This window comes from Canis lupus, chromosome 3 (genome assembly GCF_048164855.1).
Source record: "Canis lupus baileyi chromosome 3, mCanLup2.hap1, whole genome shotgun sequence".
NCBI classification, from domain to species: domain Eukaryota; kingdom Metazoa; phylum Chordata; class Mammalia; order Carnivora; family Canidae; genus Canis; species Canis lupus.
The window spans coordinates 25,882,939-25,898,219 of record NC_132840.1 but is presented as its reverse complement, the minus strand read 5'-3'; the positions used below and the strand labels follow the sequence as shown (position 1 = coordinate 25,898,219).

At 51.8% G+C, this 15,281-nt stretch overlaps 1 protein-coding gene across 5 annotated transcripts in view; it reads right to left on the bottom strand.

Annotated features, from left to right (window-relative positions):
- The window catches only part of LOC140630114 (beta-catenin-interacting protein 1), a 155,274-nt gene that overhangs the window by 119,824 nt on the left and 20,169 nt on the right, over positions 1 to 15,281 (bottom strand). For all 5 annotated transcript variants that reach the window (XM_072819736.1, XM_072819729.1, XM_072819731.1 and 2 more), the window contains exons 2-4: positions 11,720 to 11,804; positions 6,713 to 6,831; positions 6,064 to 6,154 (exon numbers count right to left, since the gene is read on the bottom strand). In XM_072819736.1, the coding sequence (XP_072675837.1) occupies positions 6,064 to 6,154; positions 6,713 to 6,808 (187 nt within the window). In that variant the 5' untranslated portion in view covers positions 6,809 to 6,831; positions 11,720 to 11,804. The remainder of the gene's footprint in view (positions 1 to 6,063; positions 6,155 to 6,712; positions 6,832 to 11,719; positions 11,805 to 15,281) is intronic.

The window sequence follows — 15,281 nt, the reverse complement described above, 5'->3', positions numbered from 1 at the left end:
TGTGTGCTTCCTGACAAGCAAGCCGGCACACAGGAGGAACTCAATAAATGTTTGCTGGTATTGTAATTAATAGCAAAAATGAGAAAGAAATGTCCAACAGGTAACGATTGGTCAATGACTTACGGCAAAAGCCATGGGGCGGCATGTTATGTGATCACGAAAATGTTTTCTTGAAACTTGTTTCAAAATACTATAAAATTGGGTGCCTGAGTGGCCCAGTCATTAAGGATCTGCCTTGGGCTCAGGTCATGATCCCAGGGTCCTGGGATCAAGCCCTGTGTTGGGTTCCCTGCTCAGCAGAGAGCCTGCTTCTCCCTTGCCCTCTGCCCGTCCCCCTACTCATGCTCTTTCTCTAGCTCTCTCTCTCTCGTTCTATCTCAAATAAATAAAATCTTTAAAAAAATACTATAAAATTATCATAAGTGTAGATGTTAAAGTGGATATTAAAATGTCTATACTGTACAGTCCAAAATTTATGACGTAAATACAAGCCTATTTTTAAAAGGCTGATGGGAACTTGAGCAGGAGGTACTCATGCTTGCAGCTGTGTGGTCAGATCCAATCCTTTCAGCTTTTCTGCTGCTTCTCCCTTTCCCTGCTTTCCACAATGACTATGCATTATTTTATAACAATGAAAAATGATCAATATATGTTCTCGAGACAGTAGCACCAGCGATAAGAAAGGAATGAACTCAGCATTCTGTTAAGCCTGCTTTTTGTAAGCTACAGCTCTCAACCCGTATGCTTCCAGCTGGGCTTTCTCAGCAAGGCGACCTTACCAGAGAGGTATTGATCTCCCTTGGCTCAGAGTCAGTCCTGCCTGGCTATCAGGTCTGCTTGGCCATCCCCAAGGGGAGCAGGAGATAGTGCTCAGAGAATCGGCTCCACACTCTTGCCTTTCTGGGGGATGGTGGGCTCTCAGACACACACCCTGGCCCATTCACTGGCCCAAGCATGCCCTGGGCCTCGTGGGGGACAGGCCCAGAAATACAAACGGAGGGAAGCCACAGTCCCAAGCTCAAGGAGCTCAGGGTTGCTCAAGAGATGGACCAGGAGACAGGATGGGGAGAAGCACAGCTGGGGTGCATGTGTGTGATGGTAATCCCAGAAGGGCCTGGCCCAGCCTGCAAGAGGCAGGGGAAGGCTGGGGGTCAGGGCTGAGCTCCTGGCAGCCCAGAGGTCAATGCAGAAATACAAAGGGCAGCCCGAGACAGGAGCTGAAAGCCATTTGCTATGGTGCATGAGGTCACTATGTCAGGGGGTCTTGCTCATCACACTGGGGGGCTGGATTTCAACTGCAGGGCAATAAGGAGCCACTGAAAGACCTGCTGAGGTAGGGGCGGAAGTGCACTGGAGGGGCAAGGTGAGAAGTCAGGATGCCAGGAGCTGTTTGCAGTGATCAAGACAAAAATAAACATGGGCTCTGAACAAAATGAGGATTAAAACCAAGATGGAGAAGACAGAGCAGATTTGAGGAGCATTAAGGCAGAAGAATCACAAAGACTTGGTAACTTACTAGACACTCGAGTCTTCAAAAATGAGTCCCCAGGGCACTGGGTATTTGGTGATACATTTGTCACTGAGAATACAGGTGTAAGAACAGATTCGAGGGGGTAGAGCAGGAATCTGGATCTGAGTGTGAGTTGTCTGTGGCAAGATGGTCAGGAAGGAGTTGCCTGTAAAGTTCTGGGCGGGGGAGGACCCTGAGTGGCTCAGCGGTTTAACGCCTGCCTTTGGCCCAGGGTGTGATGCTGGAGTCCCAGGATCGAGTCCCACATCAGGCTCCCTGCATGGAGCCTGCTTCTCCCTCTGCCTGTGTCTCTGCCTCTCTCTCTCTCTGTGTGTCTATCATGAATAAATAAATAAATAAAATATTTTTTAAAAATTAAAAAATAAAGTTCTGGGGGGTCAGGAGAGGTCTGGGACGGGGGTGTATATTTGGAGGGCATCAACCAGAGCCTGTGAGACCCCCAGGGCAGACTGTGGAAAGCCCCAGCATGCTTCAGGAAAAGGAGCACTCGGACAGCAAGCAGAGGGGGCAGGAGATGAGGCTAGGGGAGATGGAGAGACAGAGAAAACTGTGTCACAGAGGAAGAGGGAGGGGGAGGCAAGCTTCCAGAGGAGGCTATCCCTGGAAGTCTCAGATCAGCAAAGGCCAGGTGGTCCAAGGCTCAGCACCAGTTAGTGAGCCCCTGAGGTACAGGCCGATGCAGCATGGTCTCTGGCACCTGCCCAGACCCAGCAGATACTGCACACACGTTCATGGCTCACCAAGGGAAGACCAGGAGGGCAGGAGGCCTGGGTGTGGGGTGAGGGATGCGCAGCCCACACTCCTCCTTGGGGCTAAGGAGGGCAAGCAGTGCTCCTAGGACCAGACCCCTCCTGCCCCAGAGGAGAAGCATGTGCAAATCTAAAAATGGTAGACTGGGCAGCCCAGGTGGCTCAGTGGTTTAGCGCCACTTTCAGTCCAGGGCGTGATCCTGGAGACCCGGAATTCAGTCCCATGTCGGGCTCCCTGCAGGGAGCCTGCTTCTCCCTCTGCCTGTGTCTCTGCCTCTCTCTCTCTCTGTGTCTCTCATGAATAAATAAATAAAATCTTTTAAATGAATGAATGAATGAAAATGGTAGATCAATGCCAAGCTCTATCCCGTTGGTGGGTGGCCTTAGGCCCCCACTGAGGGGAACTCAAGGAGTCTGCTCTGTCTTGCAGAGGACTGTGCTGGGCATTTGCTGAGACACAGTGCCACCTTGTGGCAGGAGGTGCTCACACCAGATTTCTGCCAGACTGTCATGCCCATCATCACCCTGAATGCTCCTAGGCCTTGGGAACGAGGGGGTCTTTTATGCTGAGATGCCATGCACTGGAAGCAATGATCCGGGACAGTACCTGGGCCCCTGACAGCAGCATCCTTGTGGCATCAGCTGAGGTCGGCCCTACCTACAGATAAGGTGGGCAGGCTAGAATTTTAGCCAAGACCCATTTCATTTAGCCCCACAGTTTGGGCAGAAACATGGGGTTCCACTCTCAGGGTTGTGCCCCCACAACGGGAAAGCCTGTACTGATCGCTGCTTTGTTGTGCATTTGTGCATTTGTCTGCAGGGTCCTTAGGCACACAAAAATAATGCAATGTTCGTAAAGCTCTTCCAGGCATAGTTGTCCATTTATCTCCTACTCAGCCTACAGGAATCCTCAGGACTTTGTGCACCAGTGTGTCTTCCTGTGTGGTTCAGCTCAGGAGTAACCGTGGTGGGGGGAATCCCTGAGTGGCTCAGCGGTTTAGTACCTGCCTTGGGCTCAGGGTGTGATCCTGGGAATTACAGGATCGAGTCCCACATCAGGCTCCCTGCATGGAACCTGCTTCTCCCTCTGCCTGTGTCTCTGCCTCTTTCTCTCTCTCTCATGAATAATAAAATCTAAAATTCATGTCTCTCATGAATAAATAAATAAAATCTTAAAAAAGAAAAAGAAAAAAGGAGTAACCGTGGGGACCCAGCGCAATAGGCAGGGTACCCCAACAGCAGAGAACCACCCCAGCCACCAGCTGGGTCCTGGTGCAGCTCCAGAAGCCTGCTCCCTGGGGAGACATATCTGAGGCCTGCCTGGCTGTCCCATGGACACCCCACAACAAGGAGGGTGCAAATTCTGGGTTCACACTCACAAGCCCACAGGTCACTCCTGACTATTAAGCAGTTTGAGGCCAGGTGAGGTTATTGTGACCTTAACCCCAGAGTTCATTTTTGTTCTCAACTGCTATTAGCTAGGTGAGATGGAAAGTTCTCTTAATGCTTTTTAAAACTTCCCCTTATTACAAAAGAAATGTATGTGCAATGTTAAAAAATTGAGTTTTAGGGATCCCTGGGTGGCGCAGCAGTTTGGCGCCTGTCTTTGGCCCAGGGCGCGATCCTGGAGACCTGGGATCGAATCCCACGTCGGGCTCCTGGTGCATGGAGCCTGCTTCTCCATCTGCCTGTGTCTCTGCCTCTCTCTCTCTCTCTCTGTGACTATCATAAATAAATAAAAATAAAGGGATCCCTGGGTGGCACAGCGGTTTGGCGCCTGCCTTTGGCCCAGGGCGCGATCCTGGAGACCGGGGATCGAATCCCACGTCGGGCTCCTGGTGCATGGAGCCTGCTTCTTCCTCTGCCTGTGTCTCTGCCTCTCTCTCTCTCTCTCTCTCTCTCTCTCTCTGTGACTATCATAAATAAATAAAAATTTAATAAATAAATAAATAAATAAATAAATAAATAAATAAAAATTTAAAAAATTGAGTTTTATAAAAACGTATGACTTGGAAAGTTAAAGTCCCTTATATAGTTCTACTCTCTATTAAAATTTCCTATTAACAGCCTGGTATACATTCTTTCAGCTTTTTTCCATATACACATACACATGTGAGTGAGTGTGTGTGTGTGTGTGTGTGTATGTTGCGGGGGCACTGGTCTCTACACTGACATACAGTTCTACAACTTATTATGATTTTTTCCTTTAAGAGCATCCTACTAGAGGCATTCTTATATCCATCCCAAATTCTGGTTAACTCAGGGACTGAAAATCAGGGTGGGAGAAAAGGCAATGTCCTAGGGACCCAGCAGCTTGAGGGTTTCAGGGAGATATGGTTCAGGAGCCAGGAGTCTGGAGGGCTATGGAGGACCCGTGCTACAGACCCGGATCAGCTGTGGATAAGAAAGGATCTCTCTCAGAAACAAAACCCCGGGAGGGGCAGACTCCACCCCTGACAGTTCAGAACAGGCTGGCAGCATGAGTGTAGCCCAGGCAGGTTGTACTTGGTGAGTGGCTATCCCGGGGAGCTGCCGGCGCCATGGGGACGCCCTGTATGTTTCTGCTGAGTTAGATACACAGGCCAGGTGACACCCGATGTCAGAGCTAGGGAACCTGGGCCCTGTGCCAGAGCTGAGGCCTATGATCTCCCGGACAGCAAGACAGCTTCAAGACAAGTGGCCTCGAGTGCTACACCTGCTCTCCTCCTGGGCCCCCACGGATCAGCAACATGCCCCTTGGCACTCTGCTGCTGGGAGCCAGCTCACATCTGACATTATTTTATGGCCAATAATATCAACTGGGAGATAAAATAAAAGGAAAGGAATAGTTGGAAGGGCTGGTCAGGACATTGTGGGCTCCAGGGTCAGAGGAAGCCCTCCAGAATAGGAGAGCCCATAAGTACCCCATCTCCTGCTGCTCCAGGACAGACCATGACTAGTCCTACTCTGGAGCTGGGCAGCAGGTTTGCATCACAAGCCCCCTGGTGACTGGTGTAAGACTGGGGCGATCGCTTACTACTACTGAATCCGTTTCCTTGCCTGTTCTTTTTTTTTTTTTTTTTTTTAAAGATTTTATGTATTTATTCATGACAGAGAGAGAGATAGAGAGAGAGGCAGAGACAGAGGCAGAGGGAGAAGCAGGCTCCATGCAGGGAGCCCGATGTGGGACTCGATCCCAGGTCTCCAGGATCATACCCCGGGCTGAAGGCAGCACCAAACCCCTGGGCCATCAGGGCTGCCCTCCTTGCCTGTTGAGTCAAGTAATACCACCAGTACCTCTCTACAGTTAAACAAAATGTTGAGTGTCCAGGACTCACCAGATGCCTGCTAGACAATAAATAACTCAAATGTTACCCACTACCATTATTATGATTGGATGAGGGCACCCAGGGAGGAAATAACTCTCAGGCAGAGACCTCAGGTACTCAGAGCCATTGGCGCCTCCCATCTGGGTACAGCCAGGAACACACAAGCACCTGCATAGTTGGCACCCAGAACAAGTCCTAGCCCACGAGGGTGGTTTCACAGGGTGACGGGTGGGCAGCGGTCAAGCCAAAGACTGAGGAAAGGCAAAAACCAGAGCCTCTGTAATCACAGGGGCAACCCGATGCCTCTATTTCTCACCTCCCCCTGGCTTAAAAAAGGGGGGAACCCCACCATTACCTGATGGGGTTCTTGGCTCCCACCTGGGGAAAGCCCCAACCCCTCCTGTCTGCCCCAGGAACCACAGTTGAGCTTCTCTGGGAAGGAAGGGTATGGCTGGGCGCCCTAGCCGGGACTCACCCTGGTCGATGGAGTGCTGGGGTAGCTGGCTGAGCTGGCTGTTGACCACCCCCGCGTAGGTACGCAGGAACTCCTCCTCATTGGCCGTCAGCTGCAAGGGGAGACAGCTGTGGGTGAGGGGGTGGCACGCTCCGGCTCCCTGAAGGTATTTCCTCTAATCCCTGGGCCCCTGTTCCTGAGTTCTGACCCCTCAGTTCCACAGCAAACACCCTCACCCCCACTCTGAAACTTAGCTTCTGGGGCCCACAGGCCTTGCCGCTCAGATCAGATCTGAGACTGGGTTCCAGGGCAGCACAAGGCTAGGAAGAAGCACAGGCCTGCCCAGGAAGCCCATCCCTCTCAGTGCCCATCCTGCACAGCGCCCCATGGACACCCCCCAAGGAGACGGGAGGAAAGGAAGGTCAGGACCTTTAGGGGCTAACGCCCGCCTGGCCCAAGCTTGGCACAGAGATGGGAAGACTGCCCCACCAGGACCCCCGGAACTGGACCGGCAGGGCTCCGAGTGCCATGAATTGGCCACAGAGCCAAACCACAAGCCCAGCACCCCACCTTCCCTGAGAAGGGGTGTTACAGGAGGTGGCTCTCTGTTCTGCCCACATCAGGCACCCTCCCTGGGGGACCTGTCGCACAGCACCCCAAAAGCACTCACATTTGATCCCATCTTCCTCAGCATGAGCAGCACTCGGACCTTCTGTTGAATGTACATTTCCTCCGGACTCTTCCCGGGAGCCCCCTCGCGGTTCATTCCCTGGCCAGCCCTGGGGCCTCCTGCAGATGGGGGAGAAGCATTGAAGTGGGGGTCAGAACGAGATGCACCAGATACATACAGGGTGCTTGGCAGGAGTTGTCAGGCAGCCCAGAGTGCCTCAGGGGCTCACTTCTGAGAGCCTAGAGCAGGTGGTGAGTTGCGTGTTCCTTCTTCACCCCTACTGGCCCCGGACAGCCAGACTGAGCGGCTAGCTCCCGGAGCAGGCGCTGGCGGCCAACACCCTCTGCAAGGAGCTGTCAGGCCCAGGGACGCCTAGCTGACCCAGACTTCTGGCTAGCTCGACCTTCCGGCCCCACCTCAGCAAGAACCCTGCTATGAGCCACAGGAGATGTGCTGAATGAAGCCCAAAGTGTCCCAGGGTCTCAAAGCATGTAAGTTCGCAAGGAGCAAGAATGACATGACCAGAGGCAGCCGGCTGGTGCCTCTGGCTGGAGAAACCATGAGATCAGTACCCAGCCCCGAACACTGGGGCAGCCCCCTCCGCAGAAGCCCCTGGTGAATTCCAGAGGTCCAGCGCCTGGGCTGCACTCCAAGGAGTCCCTCGATGGGGACAGGCAGGCCTGGGCTGTGGGGCACAGATACCCCCCTGAGCTCACTGCCGTCACCCTCCCTCGCCACCCCACCCCAGTCAGAGGGCAGCTCCTGCCGGCAGCAGCTGTGTCCAGGTACGGCCAGGACCCAACCTGCAACAAGGTCCCAGGAGAGAAGTCCCAGGGTTTCCCCCCTCCTGGAGGAGCCGGCAGAGAGGAAGCCAAGCGTGGAGGGGTTTGGGTTACACACTTGTAACTCCTGGATGAGTCAGAAATAACGCAGCAGCTGGTGGGGGTGGAGCCTCAGCAGCCCTGGTGCCAAGGAGCTGTGTTCAGAGGACCGAGGGAACCTGGCTTGTGAGCCAAGGACACTCCTCGTGCCGTCCATCCCTTGGGGGCCAGCATGCCCTGGACCAGCAGGCTCTCCCGGGCAGGCTTGCTCTGTGGGCAAAGGGCAGACTCAGAAATGTGCCCGAGCCCAGGCAGCAACCTCCTTGGAGTCCCCGTCCACTGCTCAGTCCCCATAAGCTCGCAGGGGCTCTGGCCCCAAAAGTCCACACGATGGACTAAAACACTGGCAAGCTGGAGCTTAAGCAGAGCTGTACACTCAAGGCAGCTCTGCTTCTTCTCTCTTTCTGGGGCCTTCTTTCCCCTCACTTCCTTTCCCCCCAGGCCCCCTATTATATTGTCTACCCACCTGCCACCTCCTCCGAGCTCTGAATACTGGTTAAGAGGGGTGAGGCACCTCAAGAGGGTTGTGAGGAGAGGCAGCCCCACCACCCCATGGGGCTGGATGCACATCGGTGCAGAGGACAACCCTAACTCCCTAGTACAGCTGAGCGGGAAAGTCCTGCTGTGGGTCATCACATCACCTCTTGTCATGTGGACCCCTTCTCACTTCCTCCCACTCCACTACCCCACACGAACACCCATGAGGCCTGCACGGGCGGCCCTGCCTCCTCCTCCTCCTCACGCCTCCCCTCACGCTCTGCCTTCCTGACTCCAGTCTATTTCTAGAACATACCAAGAAGCTCTTTCTCCCAGCAGCCTTTGCACCAGGTGTCCCCTGAGCCTGGGCTGGCTTCTTTTCATCCTTCAACTTGCTTACAGACTCCTTCCTGGGGAAGCTTTCCTGACAGCATAATTGAAGCAGGCTCTATGTCCCCTGACCCCTACTCCCTCTGGGTCACAGCACCCAGTCTCTTCCCAATTTTCTAAAAGGGTCTTGCTGGAGTACTTGTTCATCGTCTCTCCCCTGCCCCACTAGAAGGTCAGGGCCCACTTATTCACCCTGTCCTCCACAGCCCAGCACTGTGTCTGGGAGGCACTTAACAGATACCACCCAGCTGGCTAGTGGAAAATCAGGACAGCTTCTCCCTCTCTATAATATCTACATTGATTTAGGGCCAAAAGTCACCCTGAACAGACCAAAGTACCTAATCCAGTCTCTATAGCCAAACTGAGCCTTGACAAAGAGATCTTAGTCAAGCAGTTGGAGTGCCTTGGGCTTTCCCGTTCTCCAGAGGGCTTCTGAAACACTCCACAAAGCCTTCAAACTAGGAGTCAGGGCTTCAGGGAATGAAAATCTTCCACCCTATCCTATGCCCAAAGGCTAATGGTCAGTTTGCTCTCTCCTTGTGAAAGACAGCACTGAAAACCAGTGACCTGCCACTAGGTGTCACCACGCACAAAAGAACCAGAATTCCAGCAAGATTCCATACCTACCCCCACCCCAACTCCTCAACAGGCTCATCTGGTTCAAGCCCTTATTCTGATCCTAGGTTACAAACCACACCCCAGTCCCAGATCCCAGAGCAAGATCTATTCATCATTCAGAGGTGGACTCTAGTCAGGCAAAGATACGTATCTGGTTTTGCTGCACATCCTAGGACCTAGGGGTCCTGGCTTCGCAGTGGTTGGGAACCCCTTCCTCACTGTCCTTTCCTGACCAGTCCTGCTTCCTCCAACAGAGATGTGGGCTCAGAACCAGCAGAAGTGTGTGAGTATGACCATAAGCCTGAGTGTGCGTGAATCACTTTACCTGGTCTATTTTTACAGAATGTCGCTCTGTCCAACAATCCTGGCATCCTGTACAGATCTACATCACTCCATTGTCTTCCACTGAAGCCACACTGTCCGGGGACCTTCCACACTCATACTGTCATTACTAGAGGGGTTTTACCACCCAGCCATGGGCCTAGGGTGTTATGGGGCCTGAATGGGTCTTTGGGATCAGGCTACTCCCACTTCAGCTTCCTTGGTAGAGACAGTTTTTTTAAACTGTCTCTTCCCACTTGGAGGAAGACTCATCATTTCTAAAAAAATCTGGCTTTCTAGTATTCTTCGAGCTCTACTTTGAGCTTTGCCCTGCTGCCTGACAAGGGGAAATACCCAGGACTGGATTTGGGGAAGAATGTAGTAGCTACAAGCACACGTGCCCACCTTTCACACTTCAATTCTAATAGATGAAGACATCATGACTGACACGATTCTGTCCTAAACAGAGTCTGTATCGGGGGTATCGATGTGAAGAAAATTAATAACTGAAGACAGTAAATCATAATCAACCGAAACAACACATACATTGCAGTCGCTGATATGCTACAAAAATATTAAGGCATGTTTGAGTTTGGTGCCTGTCCAAGACAACATGCTCTAAATTTTCATCACAGTTCTGACAAGTATCAGATTAACTTCATTTGAAAATCCTTATTCTCCTCTGTAGGGATCAATAATTGGGCTCCAGTGGGATGTGTGAATTACATAAGTCCAAACTGCAACTAATTTGGACACCATAGTCATGCAGTTCAGCCCTGAGAGGCAAAGGTAACGATGCTTCTCAATTATGGTCTCCCAGCTGCTCTGTAAACATCCCATCATGTAAACTGGTGGCACTTCTGGGACGCCTTGGTGGCTCAGTGGTGTATCTGCCTTCAGCTCAGGGCATGATCCTGGGGTCCTGGGATCGAGTCCCACATTAGGTTCCCTGTGGGGAGCCTGCTTTTCCTTTTGCCTATGTCTCTGCCCTTCTCTGTTTCTTATGAATAAATTTTTTTGAATAAATTTTTTTAAATCTTAAAAAAATAAACAAACTGTGGCACTTCCATTCTAAGTCCTGAGAAAATGCCTCCGTGTTAATTGCAAGAGTCAGAGACAGACTTGCTTCCTCCCCTTGCCACCACTGTGGGAGCTAACTAGGGGAAAAGGTAGATGAGAGAGAAACAGGAAACCATCAACTACCCAAATGAATGGTGAAGGCAGAGACCCATGGCTAAAAACTATGCTGTAGATAGCCATGTGTTATGCAAAAAGTGGGTATGAGTCCAGAAGCTTATATCTGATTGGGACAAATGCAATTAAGAGAAACCAAGGTACATACACTCAGTGCAGATACACATATTCCCCACCACACCCCCTACATTCCTGTTGGTTCTGAACCCACGTCTCTGTTGAAGGAAGGCTGATGGGAAGGGGATCCCAACCACTGGAAGGGATTCACACAAAGTGACAAAGTGACCCATGGCCTAAGAGGCCACACTGCATTCTGTGGCAAACATTGAGGTCGCACATGAGCTAGCATACTCCTGCCCTGTTCTGCAGGGATCTAACCTCTACCAGCACACGATCTCCAGTTTTGAAGCAGAGGCTGTCACTTTAGAAGAACCACAGTATAGAAGGAAGCCCAGAATAGGACTGCTGAGTGTTACTTGCAGCAGTCAGATTCATTCTGATAAACAGATTAGAAAGTTGGCCTCCCTTTGACAGGCATAAGTGGCCCTGGATACAAACATAGCCATCTGCACTTATTCTTCTTTATAAACTTGAAGCTTATGTTGTGTGAATACCCACATTTATAAAACAGGAATATACATTTATATACGGGGTGGTCTTATACCTGCTTAGAAAATAGTGAGTGACCTTAGGCTTGGGGCCCAAGAGCAGAAGAATCCTTTACACACACAATCCACCTCTGCTCCACGCGTCCCAGCCCGTCATTTGTTCTACTCATTTTTAAAAAGTTGTGATATATTTTAAATGCTTACATTAAAAACTGTACATTTTCATTCGTGCAATGTTTACGTTGCACAAAAATGCATCATATAATGGCGATTCACAGAACTAATACAAACTATTAATGCAGAGACTGCACACATCTTAGCCTGAACAAAATGAGCCATGCCACGGCATGGAGAGGAAGAACCCACATGGCTGGAGAAGCGAGCAGTATCAGGCATGGTGGGAAGAGGAAGCAAGATGAGCTCTCTTCGCACTCGGCCCCGCAGCCCAGACCCAAGACCCGCTCCCCGGCACTGCCCTATGGCCTGTTAACCAGAAGTCCTTCCCCTGGGGTCCTTACCTGCCTCTGGAAATTAACTTCAGGCAAACAGCTGCTCAACTGTGATGGGCGGGCTGTGGCCGGGGAGAAATAGGAAGGTGGGGCCCTGTGGAAACACAGAACACGGGTCATGGGAGGAGCCGGGAGGGCCCGAGGGGGTGCCGGAGTGGGAGCTAGAGCACACACCCCACGCTGGCGGATCCACAACACTGGCGGGAAGCTCATGGCAACGGGCTCTGACATGGTCCAGAAATACCTGTGTGTCTGGCCGGCCCAGGGAACCTGCACCGACGCCTCTGGGATAAGGTGCTGACTGCAGCTATACTCGCCTGTCATTTCCGGCTGAAGCAGGTCACCACACACCCGCCTTCCATGAGTTAGTCACCAAGTCCAATGGAGAGCTGCGCTTGGAGATGTGAATCACTCCAGGGCAGCTGATGGGCAAGTCCTGCACCTGCACGGGAAGGCGTCCCACCCACCAAACATAACCTGAGCCAGGCGCAGGTACCGCGGCGCTCCACCTGCTTTGTGCTCAGACAGGCATTTATGTGTGTCTCGTGCCTGCTGAACATCTGTAGCTGTATATGTAAACATAAACCAACCCCCCAATACACATAAAACACAGCTGCAGGCAATTTACAACCCTATGGGCTTGGCCCCATGTCTATTGGCCCCATGTCTACTGGCCCCAAATACACCTCTTGCAGGGATCAAAGAACACAGTCTTCCTCTTTTGCCCACAGCCTCATCATTGAGGTCCTCTGCAGGTTTCTCTGGCAGGAGCACAGGCCGAGGCAGGTTAGGGGCACCAGCGAGAGGTGCGCCTGCTGCTCCAGCCCAGCCACGTCCTCTGCTTATGGGCATGGACCTCGGAGCCCCTGGTTACAGGCTGACTCCCAACTCTCGGCCCTGCTATGTGAGGACAGAGGTCTGAGGATGACACTGAGATAACTGTTCCTTGGGAGATGCAGGACCAAGGGCAACCGTGAAACCCCTCTTCCACTGTTTTTGGGCAAAGAAAGATGCTCACTCACCCAGGGGGCTGAAGAAAACATGTTTCCCAGAGAAAATGAGATTTCAAAAGCCTGCCCTACAGGGCAGATGCTTCTCGAACCCTCTGGGTCTCTGGTCTGAGTATCTCTTCAACCAGCAATGGCCCTCAGATGGAGGAGCTGTCACCCACCCCTGCCACTCCCTCTACCCTCAGACTACCCCTACAGGAACAGGCATCTTTAGCGATTAATTGTTCTTTTATTCTTCTAGATATCAAAACACCGAAATACCAAGGCTCCCTGGGGAACCTTCCATCCAAGTCCCCACACTCTTTTAAAAAGAGATGAGAAGAGACAGCCTTCTCCCACTTCTGAAGGGCTTTAATTTCTTCAACTACCGCAACAGCCAATTAGTCTCCTACTGTCTACAAGAATCAGACCCTTCCAAGAAGCAGAGAGGACCTCTGTACTAGTGACTTTAAGGGGAAGGCATCCAAAGGCTACAGTGCTGTTCCTGATGGGACTGTCCAGAGATTTGCAACCAGCTATCCTTTTTGCCATTTTATGATCAGGTCAGTGTCCCCGTTTTACAGAGGAGAAAACTGAGGCTCAAAGTCCTGGGGGTCCCTGAGCCAGTGGAAGGCAGTTAGCCTGCTCCAGGAGCCGGGCTATTTCTGGTTCTGTTTCATTGCCCATCAGCTAGGCACCCTTAGGTGGGTGGCTGCCATCTGGGCCCTTCATTTTGCCCTCCATAAAAAGGAAATCATGACCTCTATCATGTCCTCCCTCACTGGACACAATGAGATCAGGGTGGGTTCATGAGCTGAGGCCTAGAAGGCCCCACCTTTGGTGTAAAGCTCTGCTATCACAGTCTCAAAATGCTTAATCATTTTTGAACAAGGGGCCCTGCAAATTATCAAGCTGGTCCAGAATGAGAAAAAGAATGTCAAGGCACCTCTCAACCTGCCAAGGGCCCTGGAACCTTAAGTAGACATGACACAAACCCAAGAAGGATTTCCTAAATCCTGTCTTGGTGTACGTGGCCCTGTGTCAGGCTCGTGGAACAAGACACACAAAAGTGGGGCTGTGACACCGAGCCTGCCTTCCAGGAAGTGACTAAGGGGCTGAGGAAATCACACCACACAAAGCAAACAGAAAACAACACAAACAGTGCCTAACAATGAATCAAAGAGAGACGTCAGGTGAGGACACAAACATTGCCAGAGTGCCAGATGCATATAATGCACGGGGCCCGGGCAACTCAGGAGTTTAGCGCCACCTTCGGCCCAGGTTGTGATCCTGGGGACCTGGGATCAAGTCCTGCGTCAGGCTCCCTGCATGGAGCCTGCTACTCCCTCTGCCTGTGTCTCTGCCTTCCTTTCTTTGTGTGTGTGTCTCTCATGAATAAATAAATAAAATCTTAAAAAAAAAAATGCACGGGGCCTGACACCGACCCCAGAGCAGCTCAGAAGCTGCAGGAAAACACCCAGGGCTCGGACCCAGTGTAGTAAGTGACAGAATAAGGATTGTGCAGAGCTCTGCAAGAACACGGAGGGGGAGGAACTAGCTGCCAAGAGCTCCAGGGACAGGAAACTAGAGCTAGGTCTTGAAGGATGAATAGAAGTTTGCTGGTAGAGAGGAAGGAGGACACTGAGGACAGGCTCAACAGCTAGAACTGGCTCCACGGGTCACAGAGAAGCCCATGGGGGCTGATTAGTAGAGCAAAACCACCCTTTAGATAAAGCTGTTACTACCATGGACACTTACAAAGTGTTCTGGAGACAGAGTCAAAATGTGGTGAGTAACAAGATCTGGGAGACACTGTGCCCTGGATGGGGTGGGAAGGACGGCGCAACATGTGTGAAAGTGAAGAACTATATCCCGGTCACCCCACTTACCAGCCAGGTGGCCCTGGGGAAGTCATTCAACCAACAAATTTACTGAGCACCTACTGCGTATTGGGATAATCAATGAAAAAAAATCAAAAATCCCTACATACTCTGGTGAGAGGGGAGAACAGACAAAAAATAAAAATAAAAATCAATCAATGGGAAATAATACAGTGTGGGTGGAAGAAGGTGACCGACAGGTGCTATGATAAAAACTGAGCTGGGTGAGGGGACCAGGGATGTAGTCCTGGCCGGGTGGAATAAGACTGGAATAAGGTGATGGGGTGAGCTGTGGGAGCCCAGAGCAGATCTGGAAGGAGACCCCCGGGTAGGATGTGCTAGAGGAATAGCAAGAAAGGCCATGGGTGCCACAGGAAGGGAATGCACACAGGGACAAGGGGCACAGGGCAGTGGATGGCCAGAGCCCGAGAGGCCTCTGGAAAACTTCATGTGACCTCTAAGAAAGCGCAGCCAGCAGAGTGTGTAGTCTAATCTAACCTGGGTTTTGGCAGGACCACCCTGACTCAGATGCAGAGAAGAGCCAGGGGGCAGTGAAAGCAGAAGCAGGGGGAGGCTGTGGTGGGAATCCAGGCAAAAGGAGTGGTCAGGACTTCAGGAGGACCAGCAGTACAGCATGCAGTGGGGGGCAGGTGCATGGGACGGGGACTCCCAGGCCTGGGAGCTGAGCAACCTCCTATCAAC